At 41.3% G+C, this 25,450-nt stretch overlaps 2 protein-coding genes across 6 annotated transcripts; one reads left to right on the forward strand and one right to left on the reverse strand.

The window, feature by feature from the left end:
• Positions 1 to 6,438: 6,438 nt before the first annotated feature.
• Positions 6,439 to 18,206, reverse strand: ftr83 (finTRIM family, member 83). 5 transcript variants are annotated; one of them, XM_077240737.1, is made up of 10 exons: positions 18,112 to 18,175; positions 16,795 to 16,831; positions 12,285 to 12,906; positions 11,387 to 11,482; positions 10,868 to 11,101; positions 10,352 to 10,511; positions 10,064 to 10,120; positions 9,038 to 9,106; positions 7,974 to 8,075; positions 6,439 to 7,390 (listed from the first exon to the last, which is right to left on the reverse strand). In XM_077240737.1, exons 3-9 carry the CDS (start codon positions 12,867 to 12,869, stop codon positions 8,017 to 8,019), a joined length of 1,260 nt encoding a protein of 419 aa, XP_077096852.1. In that variant the 5' UTR covers positions 12,870 to 12,906; positions 16,795 to 16,831; positions 18,112 to 18,175; the 3' UTR covers positions 6,439 to 7,390; positions 7,974 to 8,016. The 5 variants fall into 5 exon arrangements, with proteins under 5 accessions (XP_077096852.1, XP_077096850.1, XP_077096853.1 ...); XM_077240735.1 differs by lacking the exon at positions 7,974 to 8,075 and having other exon boundaries at positions 18,112 to 18,206; XM_077240738.1 differs by lacking the exons at positions 16,795 to 16,831; positions 18,112 to 18,175 and having other exon boundaries at positions 7,978 to 8,075; positions 12,285 to 12,947.
• On the forward strand, positions 15,282 to 24,524 carry ftr82 (finTRIM family, member 82). The gene is made up of 7 exons (XM_077240739.1): positions 15,282 to 19,066; positions 20,734 to 20,829; positions 21,258 to 21,491; positions 21,883 to 22,042; positions 22,536 to 22,592; positions 23,044 to 23,112; positions 23,632 to 24,524. The coding sequence occupies exons 1-7, from the start codon at positions 18,482 to 18,484 to the stop codon at positions 24,150 to 24,152; spliced, it is 1,722 nt and encodes a 573-aa protein (XP_077096854.1). The 5' UTR covers positions 15,282 to 18,481; the 3' UTR covers positions 24,153 to 24,524.
• Positions 24,525 to 25,450: the final 926 nt, after the last annotated feature.

A 25,450-nucleotide genomic window follows, 5' to 3' on the forward strand; every position in this document is an offset into this window, starting at 1 on the left:
GTGGAACTATTGCCATGGTGACTCTGAGGACTTGCCTGGCATTTTTTCTCAGAGTCTGCACTCCCGCCCGCTGTAGTGCCGCGCCGCAAAGCGCCGTATTCAGCGGGTCCTCGAGCCTTCTCCAGCCCGTGAAAGCTCGCCGGTTCGCCCGCCAGCTTCACCAGCTTCAATCGAGTCGCTCACTGATGGACAGCGGCCCCCGCCCGCCGCCGCTTCCGCCATTAGTGACGACAAGATAGCTGCATCGGTAGAGGAAGCCAGCTATTGCCATGGTGAGTGAGACTCCCGCCCGCTGTTGTGCCGCGCCGCAAAGCGCCGTACTCAGCGGGTCCCCGATCCTTCTCCAGCCGTGAAAGCTCGCCGGTTCGCCCGCCAGCTTCACCAGCTTCAATCGAGTCGCTCACTGACGGACAACGGCCGCCGCGCGCCGCCGCTTCCGCCATTAATGGCGACGAGATAGCTGCATCTGTAGAGGAGGCCAGCTGCTATATCCCCGCGTTGGACAGTGAGGATTGGGCGAGCTCTGTGGATCTCCCCCTTCTGCCCGCGAGTCGTCAGGGAAACGGGCCAGGATCAAAACCGCGGCTAGCTTTCTTTACGTTATAAGAAAGCTACCCCGCCCCCGTGGGCATGCGTCACCGGCGAAATGAGGAAAGAGTGTATTTTTAGTCCCGCCGAGGCCGGACCAATCTCCATTTCTCAAACATTTCTCAGCTCCCCTTAGTTTGAGCGGCTGAAAATGTCAATATTGCAGCAATGAGCCTGTTGTATAACATGCACGCCTGCAAACAAACACCAACACACACAAAACTGTGATGACGCTCTATTATGTGCTCAAGCTATTTTAAGCTTTTGTCGTTTCCCCCTGTGGCTCAGTGGCCAAACCTACAGCCATTGCAGGGGAGACCTGTGTTCGATCCCAGCTCTCGCAGCAGATAAAATTTAGTCTCGCCGCGGCCAGACTTGCACTGATACTTTTCGCTCGTTCATTTCCAAGAAAATGTGACTGTTCCAGTGTATTTTGCAGTAAACAAGCCGGTACCATGGCCCGCTTGCCTGCACACAAATGCCGTTTCCACGGCGACCCAGAAAAATCATATAAGCAATGTATTTTCTGGTATTCCGGCCACAGCCGATGGTGTTATGAGTGTAATAAAAATGCCCACAGCCCAGTGTTCATTTCTACACATAAACACAGCCCACCACAGTGCAGGGCTCGCACATATGAAATCGACTCATGTCAATTGTGCATTAAATGTAGTGAATGTGCCCACAACCCAATGCCCACAAACACTACACACTGCATGTGCCACGTTTTCTGTAAAACGAAACCAACACACATACAGTCAGCTAAGACCCACGGTGTTTAAGTCTCGCCGCGGCCAGACTCCACCGAAACCTCTCGCTTGTTCAGTTCCAAACAATGTGACTGTTCCAGTGTATTTCGCAGTAAACAAGCCGGTACCACAGCCCGCTTGCCTGCACATTAACGCCATTTTTACGGCGACCCAGATAAATCCAATAAAGAGTGTATTTTTCTGTTGTCCCGGCCATAGCCGATGGTGTTATGAGTGTTGTAAGAATGCCCACGTCACAGTGCCCATTCCCACACGCAGACACAGCCCGCCACAGTTCAGGGCTAGCACAAATAAAATCGACTCATGTTGATTGTGCAAACGTAGTGAATGTGCCCACGACACAGTGCCCACAAACACTACACAGTGCGTGTCCCACGGTTTCTGTAAAAACGAAACCAACACATATTCAGTCAGCGCAAGCCGACGGTGTTTCACTGCAGTAAATGTGTCCGCTGTCCCGCGCCGACATTCACTCACAGACACACTGAACCCTACGGGTTTGTCCCGCTCGTTCTCTCTCCACAATTTGTCATAGAGAAAGCGAGTGCGAACCGGCTGCCCGCTGTGATCGGCGCGCCCCCCGCCTCGCACACTTTAAACACAGTGTTCATGTCTCAGCACACCGAAGCTCTGCAGCCGCCGCTGTGCCGCGGCCAGAGCCCGGATATCATTCTGCCTCTAGCTATCCACACGAATGCATGGGCAATGCTTCCCGGGGTATCAGAATGGGTGTTGAACACTATAAAGAGAGGCTATTCGCTACAGTTCGCTCGACGTCCCCGCCGTTGCACGGCGCGTGTCGAAACCACGGTGGACAACGAAGTATCTCATCTACTTCGAACCGAAATAGCGAAACTACTGAGCAAAGGGGCCATAGAACCTTTATCTCAGGCTCAGAGCAAAGGGGGTGTATACAACAGATATTTTCTGGTACCGAAAAAAGACGGGGGTCTCAGACCCATTCTAGATCTGCGACAATTGAACAAAGCGCTTCTGAAACGCAAGTTCAAAATGCTGACAACCAGCAAAATCCTCGCACACGTGCGCCAGGGAGACTGGTTCATGTCAATAGATCTGAAAGACGCCTATTTCCAAATACAGATTGCGTCACGTCACAGGCGACTCTTGAGATTTGCCTTCGAGGGCCAGGCATATCAATACACAGTCCTACCGTTCGGCCTGTCCCCAGCACCCCGTATATTCACGAAGTGCATGGACGCGGCTCTCGCACCCCTGAGACTTCAGGGCAGGCGAATTTTTGAACTACTTGGACGACTGGTTGATTCTAGCTCGATCACGATCAGAGCTCATAGAACACAAGACCGCATTACTCGAGCATCTCGAGAATTTGGGTCTCACAGTCAATTGGGCGAAGAGTTCGCTGTCTCCCAGCCAGAAAATCTCTTTTCTGGGAACAGTGATGGACTTGCTGTCTATGACAGCACGTCTGTCGCCGGAGCGAGGACTGAACATTCAGCGCGCCGTGAAATCCTTCCGCCGCGGCTCTATAGTCCCGCTCAAACGGTTTCAGAAAATGCTGGGCCTCATGGCCTCAGCATCCTCAGTACTTCAGCTGGGCCTGCTTCGCATGCGCCCACTGCAGTTATGGCTGAAAGCACGAGTTCCGCCCGGGGCTTGGGCCGCTGGTCTGTTTCGCCTCAGGGTCGACAGGAAATGCATCTCGGCTCTGAAACTTTGGAAAAAAGCCGACTGGTACTAGTCAGGCGTGAGTCTGGGGACTCCCTCGAGTGTGATGGTGGTGTCCATGGACGCCTCCACCTCGGGATGGGGAGCGCTGCTCGAGGGCAGACCGTTCTTTGGCCAGTGGTCAGAATGGGAGAAGCTCCTACACATAAACTGTCTAGAAATGCTGGCAGTAGACAACGCGCTAAGGCGCTTTTGTCCCCAGATAAAAGGCCGCCACGTCTTAGTCCGGTCGGACAACATGTCAGTGGTGGCGTACATAAATTACCAGGGCGGCGTCAGGTCCCGAAGCCTTTACAGGCTGACGAAACGCCTCCTGGACTGGGCTCAGCACAACCTGCTTTCACTGAAAGCAGCGCATGTGCCTGGTCACCTGAATCTGGGACCAGACAGACTGTCCAGAAGCAATGTCCCAGCAGGGGAATGGTCGCTGCACCCGCAGGCGATCCAACTGCTGTGGGAGACATTCGGCAGAGCGCAGGTGGACCTGTTCGCGTCCCAGGAAAACGCTCACTGTCCGAACTTTTTCTCCAAGAGCAGGGATGCGCTGGCCCACGTATGGCCCCGACGCCCACTCTATGCTTTCCCCCCCGTCTCGCTCCTGCCTCAAGTGCTGGAACGAATCAGGGAAAATGGATGCCCAGTGCTGCTCGTGGCTCCGCTATGGACGAACCAAACCTGGTTCCCAGTCCTGATGCAGCTGACCAGCACTGCCCCGTGGCCGATACCGGTGAGGAGAGACCTCCTCTCTCAGGCAAAGGGCTCGATTTGGCATCCTCGCCCGGAGTTATGGTCCCTACATGTGTGGGCCATCAACGGGTACCCGCTAACCTCCCGGAGGGAGGGTTAAACACGATCACGCAGGCTAGGGCCCCGTCTACTAGACTGCTCTACTCCTCGAAATGGTCAGTGTTCTCTACCTGGTGTCAAGCTCAGGGCTTTTCACCCGTAGACTGCGGGGTTACGGAAGTGCTCTCCTTCCTTCAGGAGCTGCTGGATAAGGGTAGAACCCCGTCCACGCTCAAAGTATACGTGGCGGCCATAACGGCGTTTGCAAAACTGACGTCTGGCCAGTCACTGGGGAAAAACGACCTCGTCGTGCGATTCCTCAGGGGAGCTCGGAGGCTGAATCCTTCCAGACCTCCCTCAGTCACTATGTGGGACCTTTCTACGGTTCTGGAAGCCCTGAAAGGTGCCCCATTTGAGCCAATCCATTTGTCAGACATGAAGCACCTGTCTTTCAAAACGGTATTTCTTGTGGCCCTTGCTTCAATGAAGCGCGTGAGGGACTTACAAGCGCTTTCAGTAAGCGCGTCCTGTATGGAGTTTGGGCCTAATGACTCAAAAGTCATACTCAAACCAAGGCACGGGTACGTGCCAAAATCCCTCAACACACCGTTCAGGGCCCAGGTTATTTCCCTGTGCGCCCTCCCGGTGAACAATGAGGAGGCGGATGCTAATCTCCTTTGCCCCGTCAGGGCGCTGAGAGCTTATGTGTCCCGCTCGTCTGTCTTCAGGCAGACCGAGCAGCTCTTTGTTTTGTTTGGCGGACACTCCAAGGGGCTGGCCGCATCAAAACAGAGCCTATCCAGATGGATAGTCGATGCCAAAGCGCTGGCTTACACTTCTAAGGGCCTGCAGTGTCCTTTGGGTGTCAGAGCGCACTCCACGAGAGGCGTGGCCTCTTCGTGGGCGTGGTCTAGTGGGATTTCCTTGCATGATATCTGTATGGCGGCGGGCTGGGCCTCGCCGTCTACATTTATAAGGTTCTATAACCTAGAGGTTCCCGCCTTACAGGCCAAGCTGCTGTCGGTCTAGAATTCAGTACTATCTGTCCCGCTGCGCCGGCGCAGAATGCTGAGTTTTGATTGAGTATCGGTCACTGATCGATGGAACAGCTCCATGGGTGTTGAATAGCCCGTACTTTTGCCCAGTTCAGGCTGAACGCGTTCACCCTGTCTGCGGGATATACTGTTGACATAACTTCAGCGATGAAAACCAGTTTGTATCAGCCTGTCGAGCGTATTTATATGCCAAGGCCACGCCTATTCTGGCAGGACGCGACGAAATGGGCGCGAAGCACCCCCATTGGATGTCACGTCACGCAGGGCCTCTCTCGATAGGCTTGCTGCTGTTGCCGCAGGGCAGCCAATAGGCGCGCGAGCCGTCTTGCATATGTCTGCACGCTGCCGCACAGCGTTTTACATTAATCAAAATTAAAGGATAATTTTTGGCTTCAATATCTCGTGGAAAAGAGGTTTTCCCCATAGCGTAAGATATTACGCAGTACTCGTTCCCTCTCTAGAGAGAACCGAGGTTACGTTAGTAACCGAGTACGTTTCCCAAACGCACTGAGACAGAAGCAGCAGCATCGAACGCTCTCTGTGATTGATTGGTTTCGTCTTGTATCCAGATGACTAGGAGAAATAGTTCTACCCTACACAATTATTCGCTAACATTCGCTTATTTTTAAACTTAGAAGCTTTTTTACGCACTGAATTGCGTTCTAAATTAATAAAAATTACAGGTAAAAAAAAAACACATTTGGATCGATATTTTTATGTGACGATCGATCCTTTTCGATACCACGTCAGTATCGAAAGTATCGATACTTCAGGATCGATCCGCCCACCCCTAATATCTAGAATTAAAATACTGGTGGAGCCGGAGTCAGTGGCCATAAGGAGATCATTGACAACCCTAAGAAGTGCTGTCTCAGTGCTGTGGTGGGTGTGAAAACCTGATTGAAAACATTCATAGTGGCTGTTAAATGACAAATGTGTTTGAAGTTGAGCAGTGACCACTTTCTCAAGCAGTTTCGAAAGAAATGGTAGATTTGAGATTGGTCTGTAGTTGGCCATGTCAGAGGGGTCGATGCCAGGTTTCTTTAGGACAGGAGTGACAGCAGCAGTTTTTAATTTCAGAGGAACAGCACCAGTACTTAGTATAGTTGAGAGATGAGAAGTGAAATCGGCAGTGAAATAACAGGTGCACATTTTTTTAAGTAAAGCAGTAGGAGTGGGATCAAGATGACAGGAAGATGCGTTTGCTTTGTTGATTACGTTAGCTCAGAGATATAAGCAGGGGTTGGGGGGTGGGGGGGATCAAAATCAGTGAGAGTACCAGGTGTAAAAGTACTGGGGAAGTCATGTGTGTAATCCATTAATACTAACACTATATCTTCAATCTATTATCTTTAAAAAAAGTACACAAACTTCGTTAGATTAAACTGGGAAGGGTCATAGCACTTGCATAATGTTGTCCTATTGTAAGTTTAACTGCTTCTATTGTTCTCATTTGTAAATCGCTTTGGATAAAAGCGTCTGCTAAATTAATGTAAATGTTCCAATATGTCAAATAAACGATTCAACAACAATTTAAATGAGACTTTTATTATGTTATCATTAATGCAGACAAAATGACCCACATAAATCAAATTTAAGATTTACTGTAAAAAGCTTTTTATGAGCCTGCTTAATCTTCACACTCATTAAACAGTACAATAACACAGATGGTACAAAACATTAAAGATTTTACAGTTTCGGCAAGGGCTGAATTCTCAGAAAATTATCTATAAAATGTTTTAAATATTTTCTATATAATTCTATATAACTTTTATTTTTGTCATTTTATTTTTGCAAGTCATACTTTATATAATCTTATTCTTTGATATGGCAAAGATTAAAAAATTCTGTATTGTGATCAGCTTCACCAGAAATTAATTTTAAAAAACACACACACAAGCAATTAAAAAAAAAAGAAAAGAAAAAGAAATAATGCCCTCATATCCAGTTCAACCATTTACACCTGACAAATAGTAATAGCAGACTCATACCACACCCAGAAGCCAGGATATACCGGCTCACTGAAAGAGGCTTTAAACTGATGAATAAGTGACATAGACTCAGACACATTGTAGAATGAAAGAGTGCCTCCTGCACAGTCCAGGAACACCCCGATACGGGAAGAGTACGGTGCGTTAATCTCAACCTGGTCTTTGTTGTGTCGGGCTGAGTAGCTGGAGTTGGAGCAGAAAAGACTCCAGGACTTGCGGTTGTAGCCGATACGAGCTGAGTCCCCATAACCTGTCCTCTTGATGCCTTTAAAGGTGACACCAATGGAAGCGCCCTCCCCGCTCCACTCCACCTCCCAGTAGTAAGCACCTCCTGAGAGAGTCTCTTTACACAGGACCTGGGGCAGGCAGTCAAATCTCTGGTTGCTGTCGTTGTAAGACTGAGGGTCCCTCTTTAATGCTGCTTTCCTGTTGTTTCGGGAGAGGTAGAGCTGTCTGTATGCTGTGTTGGGGTCGAGAGTTAGCTGGCAGGCGTCTTTAAAATAAACAAGATAGATGAGAGATGATTAGGATTGGTTAATCAAAACTTTTACATTTTACATTTACATTGTGAATGTAAATGTGTAAAGACAAACAAAGTTTTGTTGTAATTATGAAGACACCCCTGCTCACAATGTATCTCAGCCCACTTTTCATGCAAGTATATTGATCCATGTACATGTTCTTTAAAATCTTAATGTTTGTTTGAGACTGGATAAAATAAGTGCCAAAAGTGATTTTGTATGCATTAAAAATACCAATGTGCATGGGTCAAGTTCAGACACACAATAGACCAAACGTTTTACATATAGGCCTATAATTAATTATAAAATGTAAAATAAAAAACACATCAATCATGTTAGCAGTGTCTAGCATAAAAGGTTTTTTTTTTTTTTTAAGAGAAACACAAAATGACAAGACGGACATCATTGCACGTTTATCTTAAGCTATCCTAGGCTAGGATTCCTGATCTGGGAACAGTTTTGCAAATTATGATCTCCAAATATGTACAGTTTGGAGCAAAACTGATCCTTGATCAGCTTTCCTGATGTAAGGTGATACATGTATAAGTCAATCACCTGCCTATGGTTGAGTATAGTGGTTGAGTCTGCACATTGGCTCTCAGAGCTGGTTGGACATTTGGAGGTGGTTTCTGCCAGAGGTGCGTGAACGTCTCTGATCTAGAGGGCCGAGAGTGTCGATACACATTTAAGACACCCTATTCTCTCAAACCATGAAACTTTGCATAATTATAAGTTGTCTTCTGACTTATACTATCGCTCAAAAGGTTGGGATTCGTAATAAAAAATAAAAAAATAAAAAAAAATCTTCTGCTCATGAAGGCTGCATTTATTTGATCAAAAATACAGCAAAAATGTATTATTGTGAAATATTATTAAAATTTACCACAACTGTTTTCTATTTTAATATATTTTTAAATGTAATTTGACCCTGATTATTGCTATTATTATTATATTATTATTAGCTTGAAAACAATTGTGCTGCTTACATTTTTTCTGTAAACCATGAAACTTTTTTTCAGAATTTTTTTTTTGATGAACAGAAAGTTCAAAAGAACAGCATTTGTTTTCAATATAAATCTTTTGTGACATTATATGTCTTTATTGTCACATTTGATCAGTTTAATGCATCCTTGCTGAATGAAAGTTGTTTTTTTTTTTATATCGTAATGACCCCAAACATTTGAACAGTAGTGTATGCAGAGTGTTTTTGTCCTATAGTCTAAAAGACCACATCTGATTATATTTGGAAGAGACGACAAAACGTCTAAAGGTTTGAAGGATGGCAGTTATCATGAATCACCAATACACCCACTCACTGAGCAGACTAAGCCTGTTCTTACAATATGCTTGGACAAAAACTCAGAAAGTAAGGAATGATGTTAGACTACTCCCACTAGAGTTTGACATTTAACAGGACGGAAGCCAGAATGCTTTCTTAGCACTTTATGCAAGGTACTTAACATATAAAAAATTACATAATATTTTGATTAATCATCACCAGAGGTGAGAATTCTGCTGACCTTGAAATGTATATCCTGTTCATGTTATCGCTACAACAACTTCCTCTGGTCTTGGGCATACATGTAAAAAAGGAAATTCTTGTATGAAAATAAACTTACACTGGAGGAGATCGTCCCTTGTCCGGGGAGTGTTGCTGCTGGGGCTCTTGTACATGTCAACTACATCAGCTAGAAACACAATAAAGAGAGTCAGAATGATGCCAAACATCTAATAATTTAATTCATCTGATAGCAAGCAAACAGATTATCTTGTATTATGTACCAGATCCGGGCCACATCTGGAACATGTGGATTTAATTCGTACCAGATGTGGGCCGGATCTGGGCTGACACTATGTTGCTGTCTGGGATGTTACTGACAAAAAGGAAGTACCTTTAGGTACTTTCTGAATGGCATTGTAGGTACTTTCACATTAATGGTGATAAAACAATATGCTAGTGGACTATCGCTTTTATTCAGCAAGGTTGCATTTAATTGATCAACAGTGACATTAAAGACTTTTACATAAAGACGTTTATAAAATAGTTCTATTTCGTATAAATGCTGTTTTTTTAAATTTCTTATCAAAGAATCCTGGGGAAAAATGTTTTATCGGTTTCCACAAAAACAAATTAAGCAGCACAAATGTTTTTTTTTTTGATAATATTGATAATAATAATAAATGTTTCTTGAGCACAAAATCACCATATTAGAATGATTTCTGAATGATCATGTGGCACTGAAGCCTGAAGTAATGATGCTGAAAATAACTGGAATAAGTTACATTTTAAAATGTATTCACATTGAAAATATTTGTAATCAAATAAATGCCAATACTTTCAAAAACATTAAAATTCCCCAGACTTTTGAACAGTAGAGTATGTTCAATTAAATGGGAAATTAAAACATCCATGATGTGCGTGTATTTACGAGATTAGCTAATAAATATGTATTTTAATGTGATGTCGGTCTTAAGATCATTGCTTAGCAACCGGTCAACAATTTCTTGGAGCCCAAAACTGGCTTTTGACAAATGCCATTCAGATGTTGCACAAAAAAACAAAAAAAACATCATCCCAAAATTCAAGCTATTTTGCACAAAGGAAACAGCAGGACAGCTAAAGTTTCCCGTTTTCATTTACTTACACTTTATAGTCTTTTTTTTCTTGCGGTCCTCTAGCTGGCAGAATGGCATCTTGTTCACTGGGAGAGAATTGAGAGTTGTGAAGAAAGTCAGTTTAAAGATTAAGAAGAACCATAATAAACGAGAGAGAGCGTGATTTGTTTAATCTCTCTCATGGGACAAAAGGGACAGAGCATTTCAAAATGGGTATGAGACAACGGCTAATAAAACAAGGATGTCTCTGAAAGTTTGTAGGTATTAATTACATTGGATTACATTAGACAAAAAAATCCTTTCAGACTGGACCATACCTGTTTTTGCCACCTTGACCAGCTCTTCATTGCTGAACTCACTTAGATGTTGTTTCATCTCAGAGACGGTCTTGGTAACAGGACCGAAGGAGAAGTAAGGGTTCACAGTAACAGAGGGCAGCTCTTCAGCATCAGTCTGGGCAATCAGCATATGGTAACTCTGCAACAACAAACAGAACAAATCTTAGTCTTATTTGTCCTACAATAAATTGCCCTGGCCTGCGTTTCTCAAAAAGCATTGTAAGCTATGTTGACCGTAGAGATCATTAGTGTCAATGGTTCTACAATACAAGGACACTTCTTGCTTACTAATGGCTCTAGGAGAAGCAAAGAACATTTTGCACAGAATTGCATTTCATTATCTGTGAAATAGTATAAAAACTAAACTAAGAACTAAATATTTTTACTTGTATGCAATAGATCCTGAGTGAAGTAACACAGTAACATATCTCTCCACATAATGTTTATTGCACTCTGTGAATGTTTATTGTGTTCGGCAGACTGCGTCTCAGTCACCTGGATGAAATGGATGTGGTCCTCAGTGCGAGAGAGTTGTGTCAGCTCATTGTCTCTCCTCTTCAGGTCAGCAATTTCATGCCCCAGACGCTCCATGTGGCCGTCAGCAGTGTTAAGTGCAGCCTTCTTATTGGTCGAGATGAGTTTGGTCATTTCCTGTTGCATTCTTTCAATGGAGCGAAGCATGTCACCGAACAGCTTTTCACTCTCCTGCAAGGCTCGTTGTGCTGAACTCTGAAATAACAATTGTAATCAGTATTCTATTTCTAGTCCTGCTTAATTTTCTTTCTTGGAAATTCATAACCTATTATATTTTATACCCTCATCTATTTACAAAACATTCCTTGTTCTTTCTGAGAACTCGTCACACCAGAGCAGAGTAGACCAATAAATATTTCTGCAACATATTCTTGCTTACCAGAGATATAATGTTGATCTTGTTGTGTTACCTTACATTTTTATGTATAATTGATTGTATACATTTTTTATTACACATTTCTGTTCAATCTCCAGACAAACCTTAAGTGCATCCACTGCCTGTTTTAACTCTTCCATTTGCTTCACTCTGTCATGGATCTTCTCCTGGATTTCAGCTTGAGTGGCACCCAACCGTTGCTACAGATGATTAAAAACAACAAATTCATGACAATGAGGTGCTGACAAAGGAATGTTGTAAGTACAGCATCCTACCACACCTCAGCCACTTCCACATGACAATAAAGTCACTTTCGGATACTGTATTTAACTCTTTGTGTACTGAATATGAAACATTCTCATCATCTTAAAACATATTACAAATCACTTATATCATTCAAATGTCAACTGATGAGTTTGTTTACTAAAATATTGCTCCATTCTTTTGCATTTAAACCCAACTTTGGTTATAACTTTGGTTATAATGTGTGTGTAGAACAATTGAGTGTTTTCTTTACTGTTGATAATAACACCCTCACTAGTAGGCCTACACTGTATAAAAAGGTTGTAAATAAAACAAAGATTATATGTTTTTTTTAATTATTATTCAGTGTGTTATTTGCCTATTCTTTATTATTTGTGAAATTTACTAGCAATTTCTGAGTGAAATTCTTTCTAGCATACACCAAAGTTTTTTAAGTGTACTACAGCATAGATAATTTTCATATGTTTGTTTATCGGGGGTTGGCTAATCTTATACTAAATCTAGCATATTCAAACATACTGTGAATGTCATTTTTTTCCCTCTTCCTGCATGAATAGGTCCATTGTTGCATACAGGAGGTGAAAGGTTAAACAGTCTTTCATAATGTTACCTCTGATATCTACTTCAGTGATTATCCCCAATTAATCTGTTGTCATAACAGCTTCACCAGCGTTATATTTCCAAAGGTAAAAATAGGATCACAATTGCACTTTTGTAATGCGTATGATGGAATCTTACCTGCATTTCCGCCCTTTCCTGTTCAGCGGACACCATGTCATGACCCTTGTGTTCTTTCACTGTACACAACACACAGATACACATCTGGTCCGTTTGGCAATAAAGCTCCAGACCTTTCTGGTGCTGAGGGCAGATCTGACGATCCAGGTGTCCGATCTCATCGACCAACTTGTGTCGTTTGAAAGTGGATGATTCGTAATGGGGCTTCAGGTGCTTCTCGCAGTAGGAAGCGAGACACATCAGACAAGACTTGACAGCTTTGAGCTTCTTGCCGATGCAGATGTCACATCCTACGTCTTGAGGTCCAGCGTAGTTGTAGTCGGGGGCCGGAGGGGCTGGTGGAAAAGAGTCTGAATCCCTGTTTCTCAGGGATGACGACGAACTGCGTGAGGACTGAAAGCGGCGTGGATTAGGCCTCTTGTTGTAGGCGACCCTGCACTGGGGACACAGGTATTGTCCAGTGTGGTCTGCATGGTCCCAGTAGGTATTGATACAGACGGAGCAGAAAATGTGACCGCATGGGATGGAAACGGGCTCCCTAAGATCTTCCTTGCAGAGGTAACAGAGCTCCTGGTCAAGCGACATGGTTAAATCCCCACAGATCTCAGAAGAGGAAATGTGCCTTTGAGTGCGAGACAGGAAAAGTGAGTCTAAAGTGCCACCACAGCAAGTTATATAGAGTAAACAGGGAGGGAGGTTAAACTGGTTATGCAGAAACCAGTAAATGAATGGGGGAGTGGCTGTGCCACAGGTGAAGAGGGTGATCGAAAGAAAGAAGAAACATGTATCATCAGATGTCAATGGAAATGATAACAGTGAAGAAGAGAATCATGATTGAAATGTATGATCTCAGGGCATAAAATTGTTTAAAATTTGCTCTTGCATCACATACACTTCTTGGATGTGCATTTCTTTTATATTTGATAAAGCTTGTCTTGTGACTACTGTTTTTCATGGCAAGCAACAATCTCATCGGTTGAGTGTTTATGGGCAGTTTTAGGGGCCTCATGCTGGCAAAAATCTTAACGTTGGGTATGTGCTCCACTGCGGAGGAGATCCCTGACTGATGAGCGCTTACAGACCAAGCATACAGTGACCTTTGGCACACGCCATCAAAGCTGGAGGGTAATTTATTTGGAGGGAGGATGAGTATACTTTGGGGGGGTTTTCCTCCTTGAAAGATTTTTGAGTAAGAGGAAAGTATGTTTTATATTAAGAGACCTTTAACCACCAAACATTTGAGTTGTGAATCTAGGTGAAAGCCGGCATAGTTGTAGCATGAGGAGTCACTGTCAGTTTAACCATTTAGAAATGAGTTACGTTGTGAATCATACATGACCACCATCCTCCTGAAGTGAGCCTCTGTGAATGGATATAAAAGGACAAAAACACTTCTGAGAAGTATATAAAAATCAACATTTCACTTCTGTGCAGTAATTTGATTTTCAATCTTTCAGGTTAATGCTTGTTAAACCACTGAACTTGTATCATTTCAGTAATTACAGATTATCTTTATACAAAGCATCTACTCAAATTTTTTCTATGAATGCTTCATGCCTGAGTCATGAAAAAATAATGTCTGAGAAGGCAAGTAGGGTAGTCATTTCAAATTTACTTTCGGACCGCAAATATGGGACAGTTTATAGGCAGACCTTTTTTCTGACTGTAAAAGGGACTCAAATACAGAAACACACTGTCTGTTAGGTTTTATAATTCATTATAATTGTAAATCCCATTTTTACTGTATTTCTTTCATTATTTGTTCAGTTTTGGATTTCTTTTTTTGACCTTTTTGAATTAATTGCTTAAAATACAATAGGGTGAAGTTGAGGGAAGTGGTTAATGGTGGTTGATCTAAAAATAATTCTGAACAAGAAATAAATGCATGTATTTAAACTCAGTGTGGGGAAGCTTGTATGACCAGCTTTCTTATACTTAATTTTCACAGTTCAGGGAAAATTTGTAGATTTTAAAATAACTGCAGAAGTACATGAATTTAGGGAAATTATATCAAAGTTTGAGAACACAGTTACAGATGTTAAAGCAAAGAGTGTTACAACCAGTCTTGCAGTGAAACCCAACTGACATTTCAAATGTAGCCTATTTAATAGTCTACTGCAGAATATCATACATTTTTAAATGTACAGTAACAGCTCTAACTGAAACAGCAGCTGTGGTTTCTTCCAGCAACGGGCGATCCATTTTCCTAAGAAAAGGCGTTTATTCCTGTTGCTCAAAGAAGATGGAAATAAGTGTTTGTTTTAGATTAGCCTCTCTCATCTCTCTAGAGCATACATCCTCTGTACAGCACAGTCCACAAAGCTCCAGGAATCTCTTTTGCAAAACAGGAAGTGGAAGTGAGTTTTCCGTGACTCACATTCAGTGTGGTGAAAAGCTAATTAGAACATTTCTACTGGGATTGCAAATCCGCCCCTTATATTTCTCACCAGATCTGATTCAATGGCAATTGTTTTTTTTAAACATTAATTTAATGTTAATTTAATTCCATTATTTGTGTTTTTTTATAGAACCTTCATAATTGGATTATATCCAAAATCAAGAACACAAACCGACATAGAAAAGAGCAAAGATATATGCCCATCTCAAACTAAACTCAAGATTCCTCTTACTTAAGATGGTTGTCGGCTTGTAAGTTCAGTAACGAGAGCAAAAATGTTGGCAGGAATGCACTCTGACCTGATAAGTGAGATAACAGCAAGTCAAGAGAGGCCTGCAAAGGTGAAAGTTTCCACTGTTCAAGAGAATATCCAGACCTTAGCAGGACATGCAGTCTGACAGTGCCAGAGAGTCTGCAGCCAATCTAATGACGTCTCTGATTCCAGATCATCGTCTAGCCTGTAGTCATAGTTCTAAAGGTCTACAGCTCAAAATAGTTGATCGAATTTGACCTTTATGACAGATAATTTGCAGTCTTAAAATAAAACTATTATGTTATGTTACCACTAGTTATGATGGGTCACATTGAGAATAGTGTTTCAAATATTTCTATATAAAAAATAAAGAGCTTAAATGCTTTTCTGATATAGTAAAAAAAACTAAAAAATCCTATAAAAAATTTACAATAGCCAACAAACCCCTTGACCTAAATGGTATGCAGTGTGGTCAGTGTGCACTGTACTGCATGTAGAGTGCAGTACCATTTATAGATGGGCTGATCTTGTCTTTCCTGATCGCTCTGTAACTGAAACTGCCTGTCATGCCACGGTGACACGTTTGTAAAGAAACATGTAGATGTGAGTGCAACACAATAATAGACTGGCATATTTTCATGACAGTTTATCTTTCTGTCTCTCATATTTGTTGAGAACGAGCTGCCTGTTCAGACTACATTTCACAAACCTTTTGTACATCACCATAGTGATAAGATTTTTACACCAAGCAAAAGAAGAAAAGCAATTTTTGGGCTTCAGACATCATTATCGTCTGCTATATAATCACTTAACCTGACAATCTTCACAGTCAAGCAAACGAAAAGTGTTCACTGTAAACAGTAAACTTACATGAGGCTAAAAAATAATTTTAAATGATTACTTTTTAATGCACAGGATTCACTTGTAAAGCTCCCTGCATGCGCTCTTTTGAATGGTGGTATTCTTTTGTGGTATTTGAGAATTCCGTTCTGCACAGCCTGTTCAATTTTACCTGGCAATACGCCAGATGAGCAGCCAAACACACACATACACATACAGTCCACTTTGCCTTTCAGCCAAGACTCACAAAGGTGACCATTGTTCATGGAAACACTTGTAAATACCTTGTTTCCACGCACTTTATGCACTGACCAATCAGATTGACATAGGCAACCCCTTGGTTTTTACAATAACAACACACACCTATGCAAGCTCACTCTCCACACTTACTCTGTCACCCTCCATCGGGCACACTCCCCTTAATTAGGTAGTTTAATGAAACTTGTCCTTTGACCCTTAATATACACAAGGAAACAGGAGACCTCTGGCAGGCTTACTCAAGTATGCAGTTTCTTCAATAGGAAAATGGTCCCTCGTGAACCAACGTGAACTCTGTGGGGTCAGCATGAGGGTGTGGAGAACAATAAAGGTTGTGTTAAAGGAACTGATTTCTTTTGTATGGTTTACAACATTTCCTCTCTAAGAACTATGAAGACCATGAGAACAATATGAGGACCGACACTCCATGAATAGGCCCGTTCCTTCATTTTAAAATCATTACTTCATGCTGCAGTTGGAGAAACCCGCAAAAACTCATGTCAAATTTGCAATTAGAGGCCTAGTAGGCTAGCTGAGTTAATGAGTAATCACAGCCTATACTTTGCACTGTAAATGGAATCTGTTTAACTCAGGGAAAAGGGGAAGAGAAACTGGCTTATCAGAGTGCAGCCCATATAAGGAGAGGGGTGAAACTATTCATGAAGTGATGCAAGATTTGTGTTTGGGGCAGAGCTGATGGCAGGACCTTGTGTAACCAATCAGCAAGTAATGGGTGTGGGTTTCTGTCACTGTGGCGTCACCTGGGCTCTGGCTGGACCAATGGCTTTCAGTCTTCATCTAAAGTAAAAATACACAAAGTCAATCATTAAAAAGATATCAACCACAATGCATGCATTTTCCTCCCAACTTCAAATTTGATTTCTTCCACACAACCATAAAACACATCCAGGAAAAAGAGACAGAAAAAGCTTCACAGTAACAGTAAGAACTTCTTTGGAAGCTTCTTTGAGCTAATAAAAACATGTTGGTTGTATAATGTCCTGTGCACCAATACTGCAGTTGGTGACACAAGTCACATGGAATATCACATTCTATGAAAACTTAGCCTAAGTTCAAGCATGCCCTGCCCCCTACAGATTCACAGGATATTTAGAATCAAAACAGGTGAAACTAACTCACCCTAAAGCATAAAGAACAGGGACCCATGCTCTCATCATTGCAAATTTTTCAAAATGTTCAAGTTAATTTCAATTACAGTTAATTAGATAACTTTAAATATTATGTCTTCAACCTTTATATTTATGTTCATGAAAAACTCTGTATCACCTCTGGGACTTACAAATATTACTTACCTATATTATGTTAGCGGCAATTACCAGTGCAAATATATTCTAGTTGTGTGTCAAGGATAGTGCCAATGTGCAAATATTTGTAGCTATTTTGAAAATGTCAAGTGTTAGAGGTTTGAAATATTCTTAAAAAACAGAAATATGGTTCATTCTTTTTTCTGCCACACCCATCGAAAACAAACTGATGACATATTTTCAAGTCTGCAACACCCAATCCAGTTCAACTGGACTTAGTTCATACATTCAGATCAAACTCACCTCGTAGACTGACTGTTACTATTGTTTGTTTAGTGCAGTGAGTAGCACATGCCTTTGAGTTGTGAAAAAGACAGTTTCAACGCAATATATTTTACAGTGGCAACTTTATATGTCCGATTATATACTGCTTTAAAAAGTCAGATAGGTGTGCTACAGAATGACATTAAATATATAAATAAAACCAAAAATGCAACATTTTAAATGTTAAATCTGAAAAAAGCTCCATTATTTATCTAAGCTCAGGTAGCAGTATTCAACCAAATAGGCATATCCTTAAAATAATGAAAGCAAGAGTGTATCCTAGACAATAAACAAACTATGTAACATCAGAGCCAACCAAGAATGGCCAATTATTAACAGACTGTAGTTTTAGGGTAACTGATGAAAATGTCCTTCAGCTCCTCAGCTAATGGATAAACAGTTTTTGCATGTAAAACAGAGGTTTTCATGTTTAAGTTTCATCCTGGATGGCCCTGCTTTACACTACAATTCATTCATTCTCAACTGTACCTTTTTTCTTCGGTGTCTTTCACTCCATCCCTGGTCCCTCCCTCCCTCTCTCTCTCTCTCTCTCTCTCAAGACTCCTGGCACAACCTGTTTATCTGAGCTGCATTGTGCTCTCTCTCTCTCTCTCTCTCTCTCTCTCTCTCTCTCTCTCTCTCTCTCTCTCTCTCTCTCTCTCTCTCTCTCTCTCTTCCTTCCTCTCTTCAAAACACTCCCTCAGTACAAAGGGGAGGGCTTTGCTTCCTTTAATTAATAACCTGTGGAATTCAGAAACTCAAGGCTGTCTGTAGTAAAACATCAGCCACGCAGCGTTCGGCTCCTCTTTCTCTCTCGGAAACATTTCAGACTTTTGTTTTTGAATAGAGTGCAAAAAATATGGCTGAGCAACTGTCTTCAGATTACTTCAGCTGCCCTCTATGTACGGAGCTCCTGAGGGACCCTGTGGCGATCCCGTGTGGTCACAGCTTCTGCATGGACTGTATCAGCGGCTACTGGAATGAGGCTGATTACACTGGCATCTACATCTGTCCCCAGTGTCGGATCACGTTCACCCAGAGACCCGTGCTGAGGCCAAACGCCACTCTCACCAAAGTTGCGGAGAAGATTAAGAAGACTGGCTTAAACTTAACGCCTCCAAGTAATGGAATCTATGCTGGCCCCGGGGATGTTCCTTGCGACTTCTGCAGTGGAAAGAATTTCAAGGCGGTCAAGTCCTGCCTCAACTGTCTCGCCTCTTACTGCGAAAAGCACCTGAAGCCCCACTACGAGTCCGCCACATTCAAGAGGCACAAGCTGGTGGATGAGCTGGGGAACCTGGACCGTAAGATCTGCCCTCAGCACCAGAAGAGCCTAGAGTTGTTCTGTCGTACAGACCAGATGTGTATTTGTGCTCTCTGTACTGTAAGCGAGCACAAGGGTCACGACATAGTCTCAGCCGAAGCAGAAAGGAGTGAAAAACAGGTGAGGAAAATAGACTGCTTGAGTAAACATAACTGAGGTTACTGAGAGGCTAGAGGGGCGGCTGTGGGGTTACAAGTTGAATTTTTAAGTATATGATTATATTAATTAACAAGAAATGTTTTTGAGATTGTATAAAATATGTCTTCTTAAAAAAAACTGCCAAGAAGTCATGTAGATACACCGTATAACCGGTTTTGTGTTAACACAAACATGCTGATCCAGATCATTACAAAAAACTGATCAGGAAATATGTTAAAGAAAGGGAGGAGACGATGATTAAAGTGATAGAAATAGAAAAAAAACATATTTAGAGAAAATGATATCTAGAAAACTTTTCCCAATACAACTCCTAAACTATATGAGTCACAAAAAGGGTGTGTTCCTCTACAATGGACAACTCAGAGGTTACTTGATTTAAACACTGTCCAAACCTGGTCGCCTTTCTGAGATGATCTGTTTTTATGCAAGAAAAATAACTGTTATGAGCAACGAGGGATGAGAAACAGGGCAGGTCTGTATTTTTTTAGGGAGAGGCAAGGAATGTGAATTTGAGAAAATCAGGAGGGAGCGTACAGACCATCCCAACCTCCCCCTACGCGCTCAGGGCGAGAAAAAAATAGTCCACTGCTTTTTGTACCTTGACCCAAAGACATCATAAACCTCAGCAGATGAGTATAGCTGAAAGAAATGTGGACAACCGCCTCTTCAAACTTGAGTTTCGCAAGAAAAACTGCTCATTGAAAACTGCGTCACTGTATAATTGACTGTGAGGATAGTGAAACATTTCACCCGAAACTATTTATAGATACTCGCCAGATGTTTGCTGTTCCATCAATACACCGGAGAACTGAATGGAAGGAAGACCTTCAAAGGTTTAAGATTTCAAAGCTTTTCCTTCAATTCATTAGTACTGAACGAGCTCAAGACGAGAAGGGAGCACAGCAGTTGATGTGTTTTTGTACTGTTTTGACTAAACTGTCACGGGTGCTGTTTAAATACAGCAATTATATCTGTAATCTAATACTTATCGCAGGCACTAATTGCAAATGGTTTGTTTGTTCTGTTAAACGCAGGGAATCACAGATTTAAGTCATCATGTCCCATGGCACACACACACACACACACACACACACACACACACACACACACACACACACACACACACACACACACACACACACACACACACACACACACACACACACACACACACACACACACACACACACACACTTTTATTCATCCCCTCCCCAGATTCTCCACATTCCTTCAAGCTTATCTTGAAGAATGGTTCGGTGAAAAAAAGGCAAGGGGTTGCTCTGAAGCCCCCTCCTCTTTCCCTAAAGAACTGAGCATGTGCACCTTGAAATGTCTCTCCGGCAAGCAGACCCAGCTAGTTTTACATTCCTGGAGTGATTAACATTCCCCTCTCTTTTCGAAGATAAAGGCATCCATGTGAAGCAGGTTCTTTGAATTTTAGAAAAAAGCATAACATAAAATGATCAAATGTGAAGATATATGACGCAAAATGACATACAGGGGTATTATATTGCTTTACATTCCCAGAATTTACTTGTAGAGGGTGATAAATAACAAAAAGAGTTTGTTTTGTAATTTAATCTATGTCAAAAAAGACTAAGGTATGTTTTCTCTTGTTTCATGGACAGAAACTTCTTGGAGTGTCCCAGGCAGAGATCAAACAAAAATGCCAGCAGAGGACCAAAGAACTGGAGGAGCTGAAGACAGCAGTGGATTCTCTAAAAGTATGTTTCAGGCTCACTTGTAACAGTTAGTTTTATCGTCACTGCTCATATCGAGGTCACACCATAGCACATTAGACCAAATCAGAACAACCTAACTGCTTTATCTGGGCAAAGGTGGTATGGCACAAGACCTTTTATCTGTTAAGTCAGTGTGTAACTGTTTCAATCTGGGAAAGCAAACAGTCCTTGTAAGTGGCCATAATTGTTCTTTTGTTCCTCATAGCGTAATCTAGATGCTAGCTCTCTAGATACATGCTGATACATGGCTTTTTTGTTGACTGCAGCAGCAGCTTGAGGAAATTTAATGAGTTGTAAATGTTATCTAGAAGTTATTCTTGCAAAACTGATGCACTCAAACTTAAACACTAAACCGTTTCCTACTAAAATAATGGACAATGGACTCTTATCTTGACTAATTTTTACCGCAGAGCTCTGCACAAAGAGCAATGGCCGAAAGCAAGAAGATGTTTGATGAGATGATCACCTCCATTGAGAGGATGAGGTCAGAGGTCACCAAACTGATCAACATCAATGAGAGGGCTGCATTCAGTCAGGCAGAGGGACTGATGGAGCGACTGGAGCAGGAGATCGAAGAACTGAAGAAGAAAGAGACTGGACTTAAACAGCTTTATAGCACTGATGATCACATTCACTTCTTACAGGTACTTTAAGACAGGAGTTTTCAAAATGAGATCTGGGTATACCCGATGGGATCAAAGAGATAAACATTTTTTTCAAAGATTCTGATTTTTATATATTTTTTTAAATGATTTCCTTGCAATAACAGTATAAACCCCAGTTATTTATATTTACGTAATATTTTTTTTTCTCCTTGTGCAGTAAAACATGGCCCCTTAAATATTATACATAAACATACATAGCTGCTTTTATATTTTAGAAAAGGGAATCATCATATTGAGCATCAAACGTTTTGGTATCACTCCTTATTTACATAAAAGTTTCAAAGACATTACACAAACACAGTTACCTTCCGTTATGAAGGCTTCCACCACTACACATTGTATATACTGTGATTTCTCTCCTTTTAAACAGAATTTCAATTATCTCTGCACCCCAACTGATGACGGCTTCATACCCAGAGTGTCTCTGAATCCGGACTTTTCCTTTAGTGCAGCCAGGAAGGCCGTGGCTGAGATCAAAGAGAAGCTGGAGGAGCTGGGCAGAGATGAACTGCGTAAAATCTCAAAATCAGGTCAGAGCACACACTGCACCGCATATCAGATACAGGCATAGTTGTTGGACGAAGTTGTCCCTGCTTGCTGATCTGAACACACTGCCCTCTATTTTACATGAGCTTGGAGGGTACAGCTAAACTCAGTTTGTGTTTAAAGAGCCACAATTAGCACTTACAGTATATCAACACATATAATTTCTGGGTCTCAAGTCACAAAAGAATAAACAACATTTAAAAAGATCCATCTTTAACTCTGATAAGTCAGGCCTTTTGGTAACTAGTACACACTTCAGCAAGAAAGTCATGTGATTACATGGAGAGTTGTTTTGAGTTCCTCAACTCTGTTTCCAATCCACTGAGCAAAGTTCAAATGATAAAGAGCCATTCAATTCTATTAATAGAATTTGAAACAATAGGATTTAGTGCCTTTTTCAGATCTGCTTGCATAAATGTAGGATTTCATGTTTAAAAAGGTAATTGTAAATCAGTTTTTCCTACTTTTTAATAACAGTGAACGACGTACCAGTGTACACTGTGGAGAATCGCACCAAGGAGAAAAGTACCAGAGGTAATATTTAATCAATTAAATACTTACCTATATATTGATTTACATTAATCACACATGGCTGGAGCAAATACAAGCTATATACATCTAAAAAACATGACATTATACTCTACCGTTCAAAAGTTTGGGGTTGGTAAGATGTATTAATGTTTTGAAAGAAGTTTTCAGAAGCCATTACTTCAGTGCAGTTCTTCAGAGTCAACTTGATCCTTCAGAAATCATTCTAATATGCGGATTTGATGATCAAGAAACAGTTCTTACTTTTATAATAATAATAATAACATTCAACAATGGTTCAGTTTGGAAACCATGATACTTGTTTTCAGCAATCTTTGATGAATAGAAAGTTATTTATTTGAGAAAAAAAAACTAATCTGACTGACTCCAAACTTTTAAACGGTAGTATACGTATGGGATATGACATAATAAAGTCTGTGTTTCGCTTTGTGTTCAGTTAAAGAGGTTCATACAGTGGACAGTTCACCTCCTACAGAACCCAGGACAAGATCTGAATTTCTGAAATGTAAGTATGTTTGTCAGATCACACTTTGTGTTTGTCACAATTAGAGATGCACAATATAACTGCCATATTGGTTATCAGTAGATATTAAAAATATACTGGTCATTAATCATAAATGCTAATTTTCTATATTTTTATATTTAGATCATCTAACTTTTTTCATTCTATATTTAGATTAAAGTTAATCTCTAGACTTAAAGTTAATCTTTAAAAACATATTTAGCAAATCTCAAAATGAATATCCATTTTTCATAATGGACATTATGAAGTCGTGATGCCTAAATATAGAATTAATATAGTATAGAATTAATATTGTCCATTTGTTTGTTGTCAGCCAGAACATGAATATAATCATCAGCTTATCTGTATTGGCCAGAATTTTAATATTGTTTCTAGTCCAAATGACTTTTGTTGACATTATTACTAATAAAATCAGAGTTTAAATACGTACAGAGGAAGATATATAAAGATCTGATAAAAGAAACACATTAAAGCAACCTTTATCTGTCTACTCATCTCCAGACTACTGTCAGCTGAGACTAGATCCCCACACGGCACATAAAGAGCTGTTCTTATCTGAAGGAAACAGAAAGGTGATTAGAACCCGAGACCTGCAGCCATACTCAGAAACCCAAGATCGCTTCGATAGCTTTGCCCAGGTGCTGTGTCGTGAGGCTCTGTCAGGTGGCCGTTTCTACTGGGAAATCGAGTGGAGTGGAGAATTCTCGATTGGAGTGGCCTATCGGGGCATTAGCCGTAAGGGTAAAGGCTCCCTGTGCTTGCTGGGCTACAACGATAAGTCTTGGAGCCTCCTCTGCTCTGACACAGGGTACTCGGCCTGGCATAACAGGGTAGACAAGGCTGTTAGTGGCCCTCACTCTTCGAGAATAGGGGTCTTTCTGGACCACTCTGCAGGGGTGTTGGCCTTCTACAGTATTGGTGAGACTATGACACGTCTCTATCGTTTCGAGACCACATTTACTGAGCCCATCTATCCTGGGTTTGGGGTTGGAACGTCAGTCAAGATCTGTCAATTAAAATGAACACTGCATGAGTTGTGCAATTTTCATGAAGAATCTAAAGTGAAGGACAGACATTTTTGCCCTTTGTTCTATGATTTTTTTTTTTTACTCTGTCTCTATGTCTAATGCCATTTGTCAGCCGTTTAAACTATTTTAACAGGTTCTGAAGGAATAAGGTAACTTTTCAGTAATTATCCTATCTGCAGAATATATAATGTTCTCCTAAATGAAGGCTTAAATGAAGAAAAACTCTTCTAGATGCTAATATCTTCTTAAGTTAATATTATTTTGAACTTGTGTATCCAAAGCAAAAGCTATTCTCATTGTTATTGTAAAGAAACATTATTCAGCAATGACATCTTGATATTTCAATAAAGTTTTAAAGTTGTTATACATACTGGTCTCTCATTAATTAATAATGTTAATGAAACAATTGTGTTCATTTGTTCTCAGTCACAATCTCAGTGGTCATAATGGTCACTATCTCAGTCTTGTGCTTTTGCTGCTGAAACCACACATTTGGACAAATAAATTATAACTATTTAACAATAAATTGTCTACTAAGGACAAAAGATCATCATAGTTTAACACAAGACACATATTTACAGTATGAAGACACTACATAACCAAAGCTCATCTGATGTTCACATTATGTGATCAAGTTTTAGACAATTATTACAATGTGGAGATTTTGAATCATAGACTGAGGAAAATGCTGTTTTAAATGAATCACAGAGGATGTGCATTGTAGAAAGCTGTACCGGCTGTAGTGCCCACACACACACACACACACACACACACACACACACACACACACACACACACACACACACACACACACACACACACACACACACACACACACACACACACACACACACACACACACACAGACACACAGACACACACAGACACACACACACACACACAGACAGTTCTTTTCGCCTGCCATAATACAGTCATTCAAAGGTTTTTTGTAGTCTGGAACATAAAACATAACAAAAATAAATGGTCTGCTCCAAAAACCTACCTAAAATGATCAGAAGGATACAACTTTTTTCTAACACTCCCAGATTCACAGCTCTAATAAAAGTATAACGTGGTCACTCATAGATGTTTAACATGTTTAACAATTGCTGGAGGTCAAAGGTCGCTGTTTTGCTGGTTGTGGTGGGCGTTCCTACAACTGGATGATCTGACTTACTGGTAAGAAAAATATAATCACAAATGACATGTAGGCTATTGGCAGTAATAATAAAATGACATTTATCTTAACAAGACGTTTTTGTGCTGCTAAAATGAACATTCTGTGTGTTTGT

The sequence above is a fragment of the Siphateles boraxobius genome, unplaced genomic scaffold, assembly GCF_051911475.1.
Source record: "Siphateles boraxobius isolate OS27281-9 unplaced genomic scaffold, OSU_SipBor_1 24, whole genome shotgun sequence".
NCBI classification, from domain to species: domain Eukaryota; kingdom Metazoa; phylum Chordata; class Actinopteri; order Cypriniformes; family Leuciscidae; genus Siphateles; species Siphateles boraxobius.

What these genes read in the sequence shown, in the direction of transcription:
- ftr82 (XM_077240739.1), top strand. Translation starts at nt 18,482, where the DNA reads ATGGCTGAGCAACTGTCTTCAGATTACTTCAGCTGCCCTCTATGTACG. An exon ending in CAGCAGTGGATTCTCTAAAA is followed by an intron (nt 20,830 to 21,257) that starts GTATGTTTCAGG and finishes TTTTTACCGCAG; the next exon opens with AGCTCTGCACAAAGAGCAAT. An exon ending in CAAGGAGAAAAGTACCAGAG is followed by an intron (nt 22,593 to 23,043) that starts GTAATATTTAAT and finishes CTTTGTGTTCAG; the next exon opens with TTAAAGAGGTTCATACAGTG.
- ftr83 (XM_077240735.1), bottom strand. Translation starts at nt 12,869, where the DNA reads ATGTCGCTTGACCAGGAGCTCTGTTACCTCTGCAAGGAAGATCTTAGG. An exon ending in AGGCAGTGGATGCACTTAAG is followed by an intron (nt 11,102 to 11,386) that starts GTTTGTCTGGAG and finishes TTGTTATTTCAG; the next exon opens with AGTTCAGCACAACGAGCCTT. An exon ending in ACCACATCCATTTCATCCAG is followed by an intron (nt 10,512 to 10,867) that starts GTGACTGAGACG and finishes TTGTTGTTGCAG; the next exon opens with AGTTACCATATGCTGATTGC.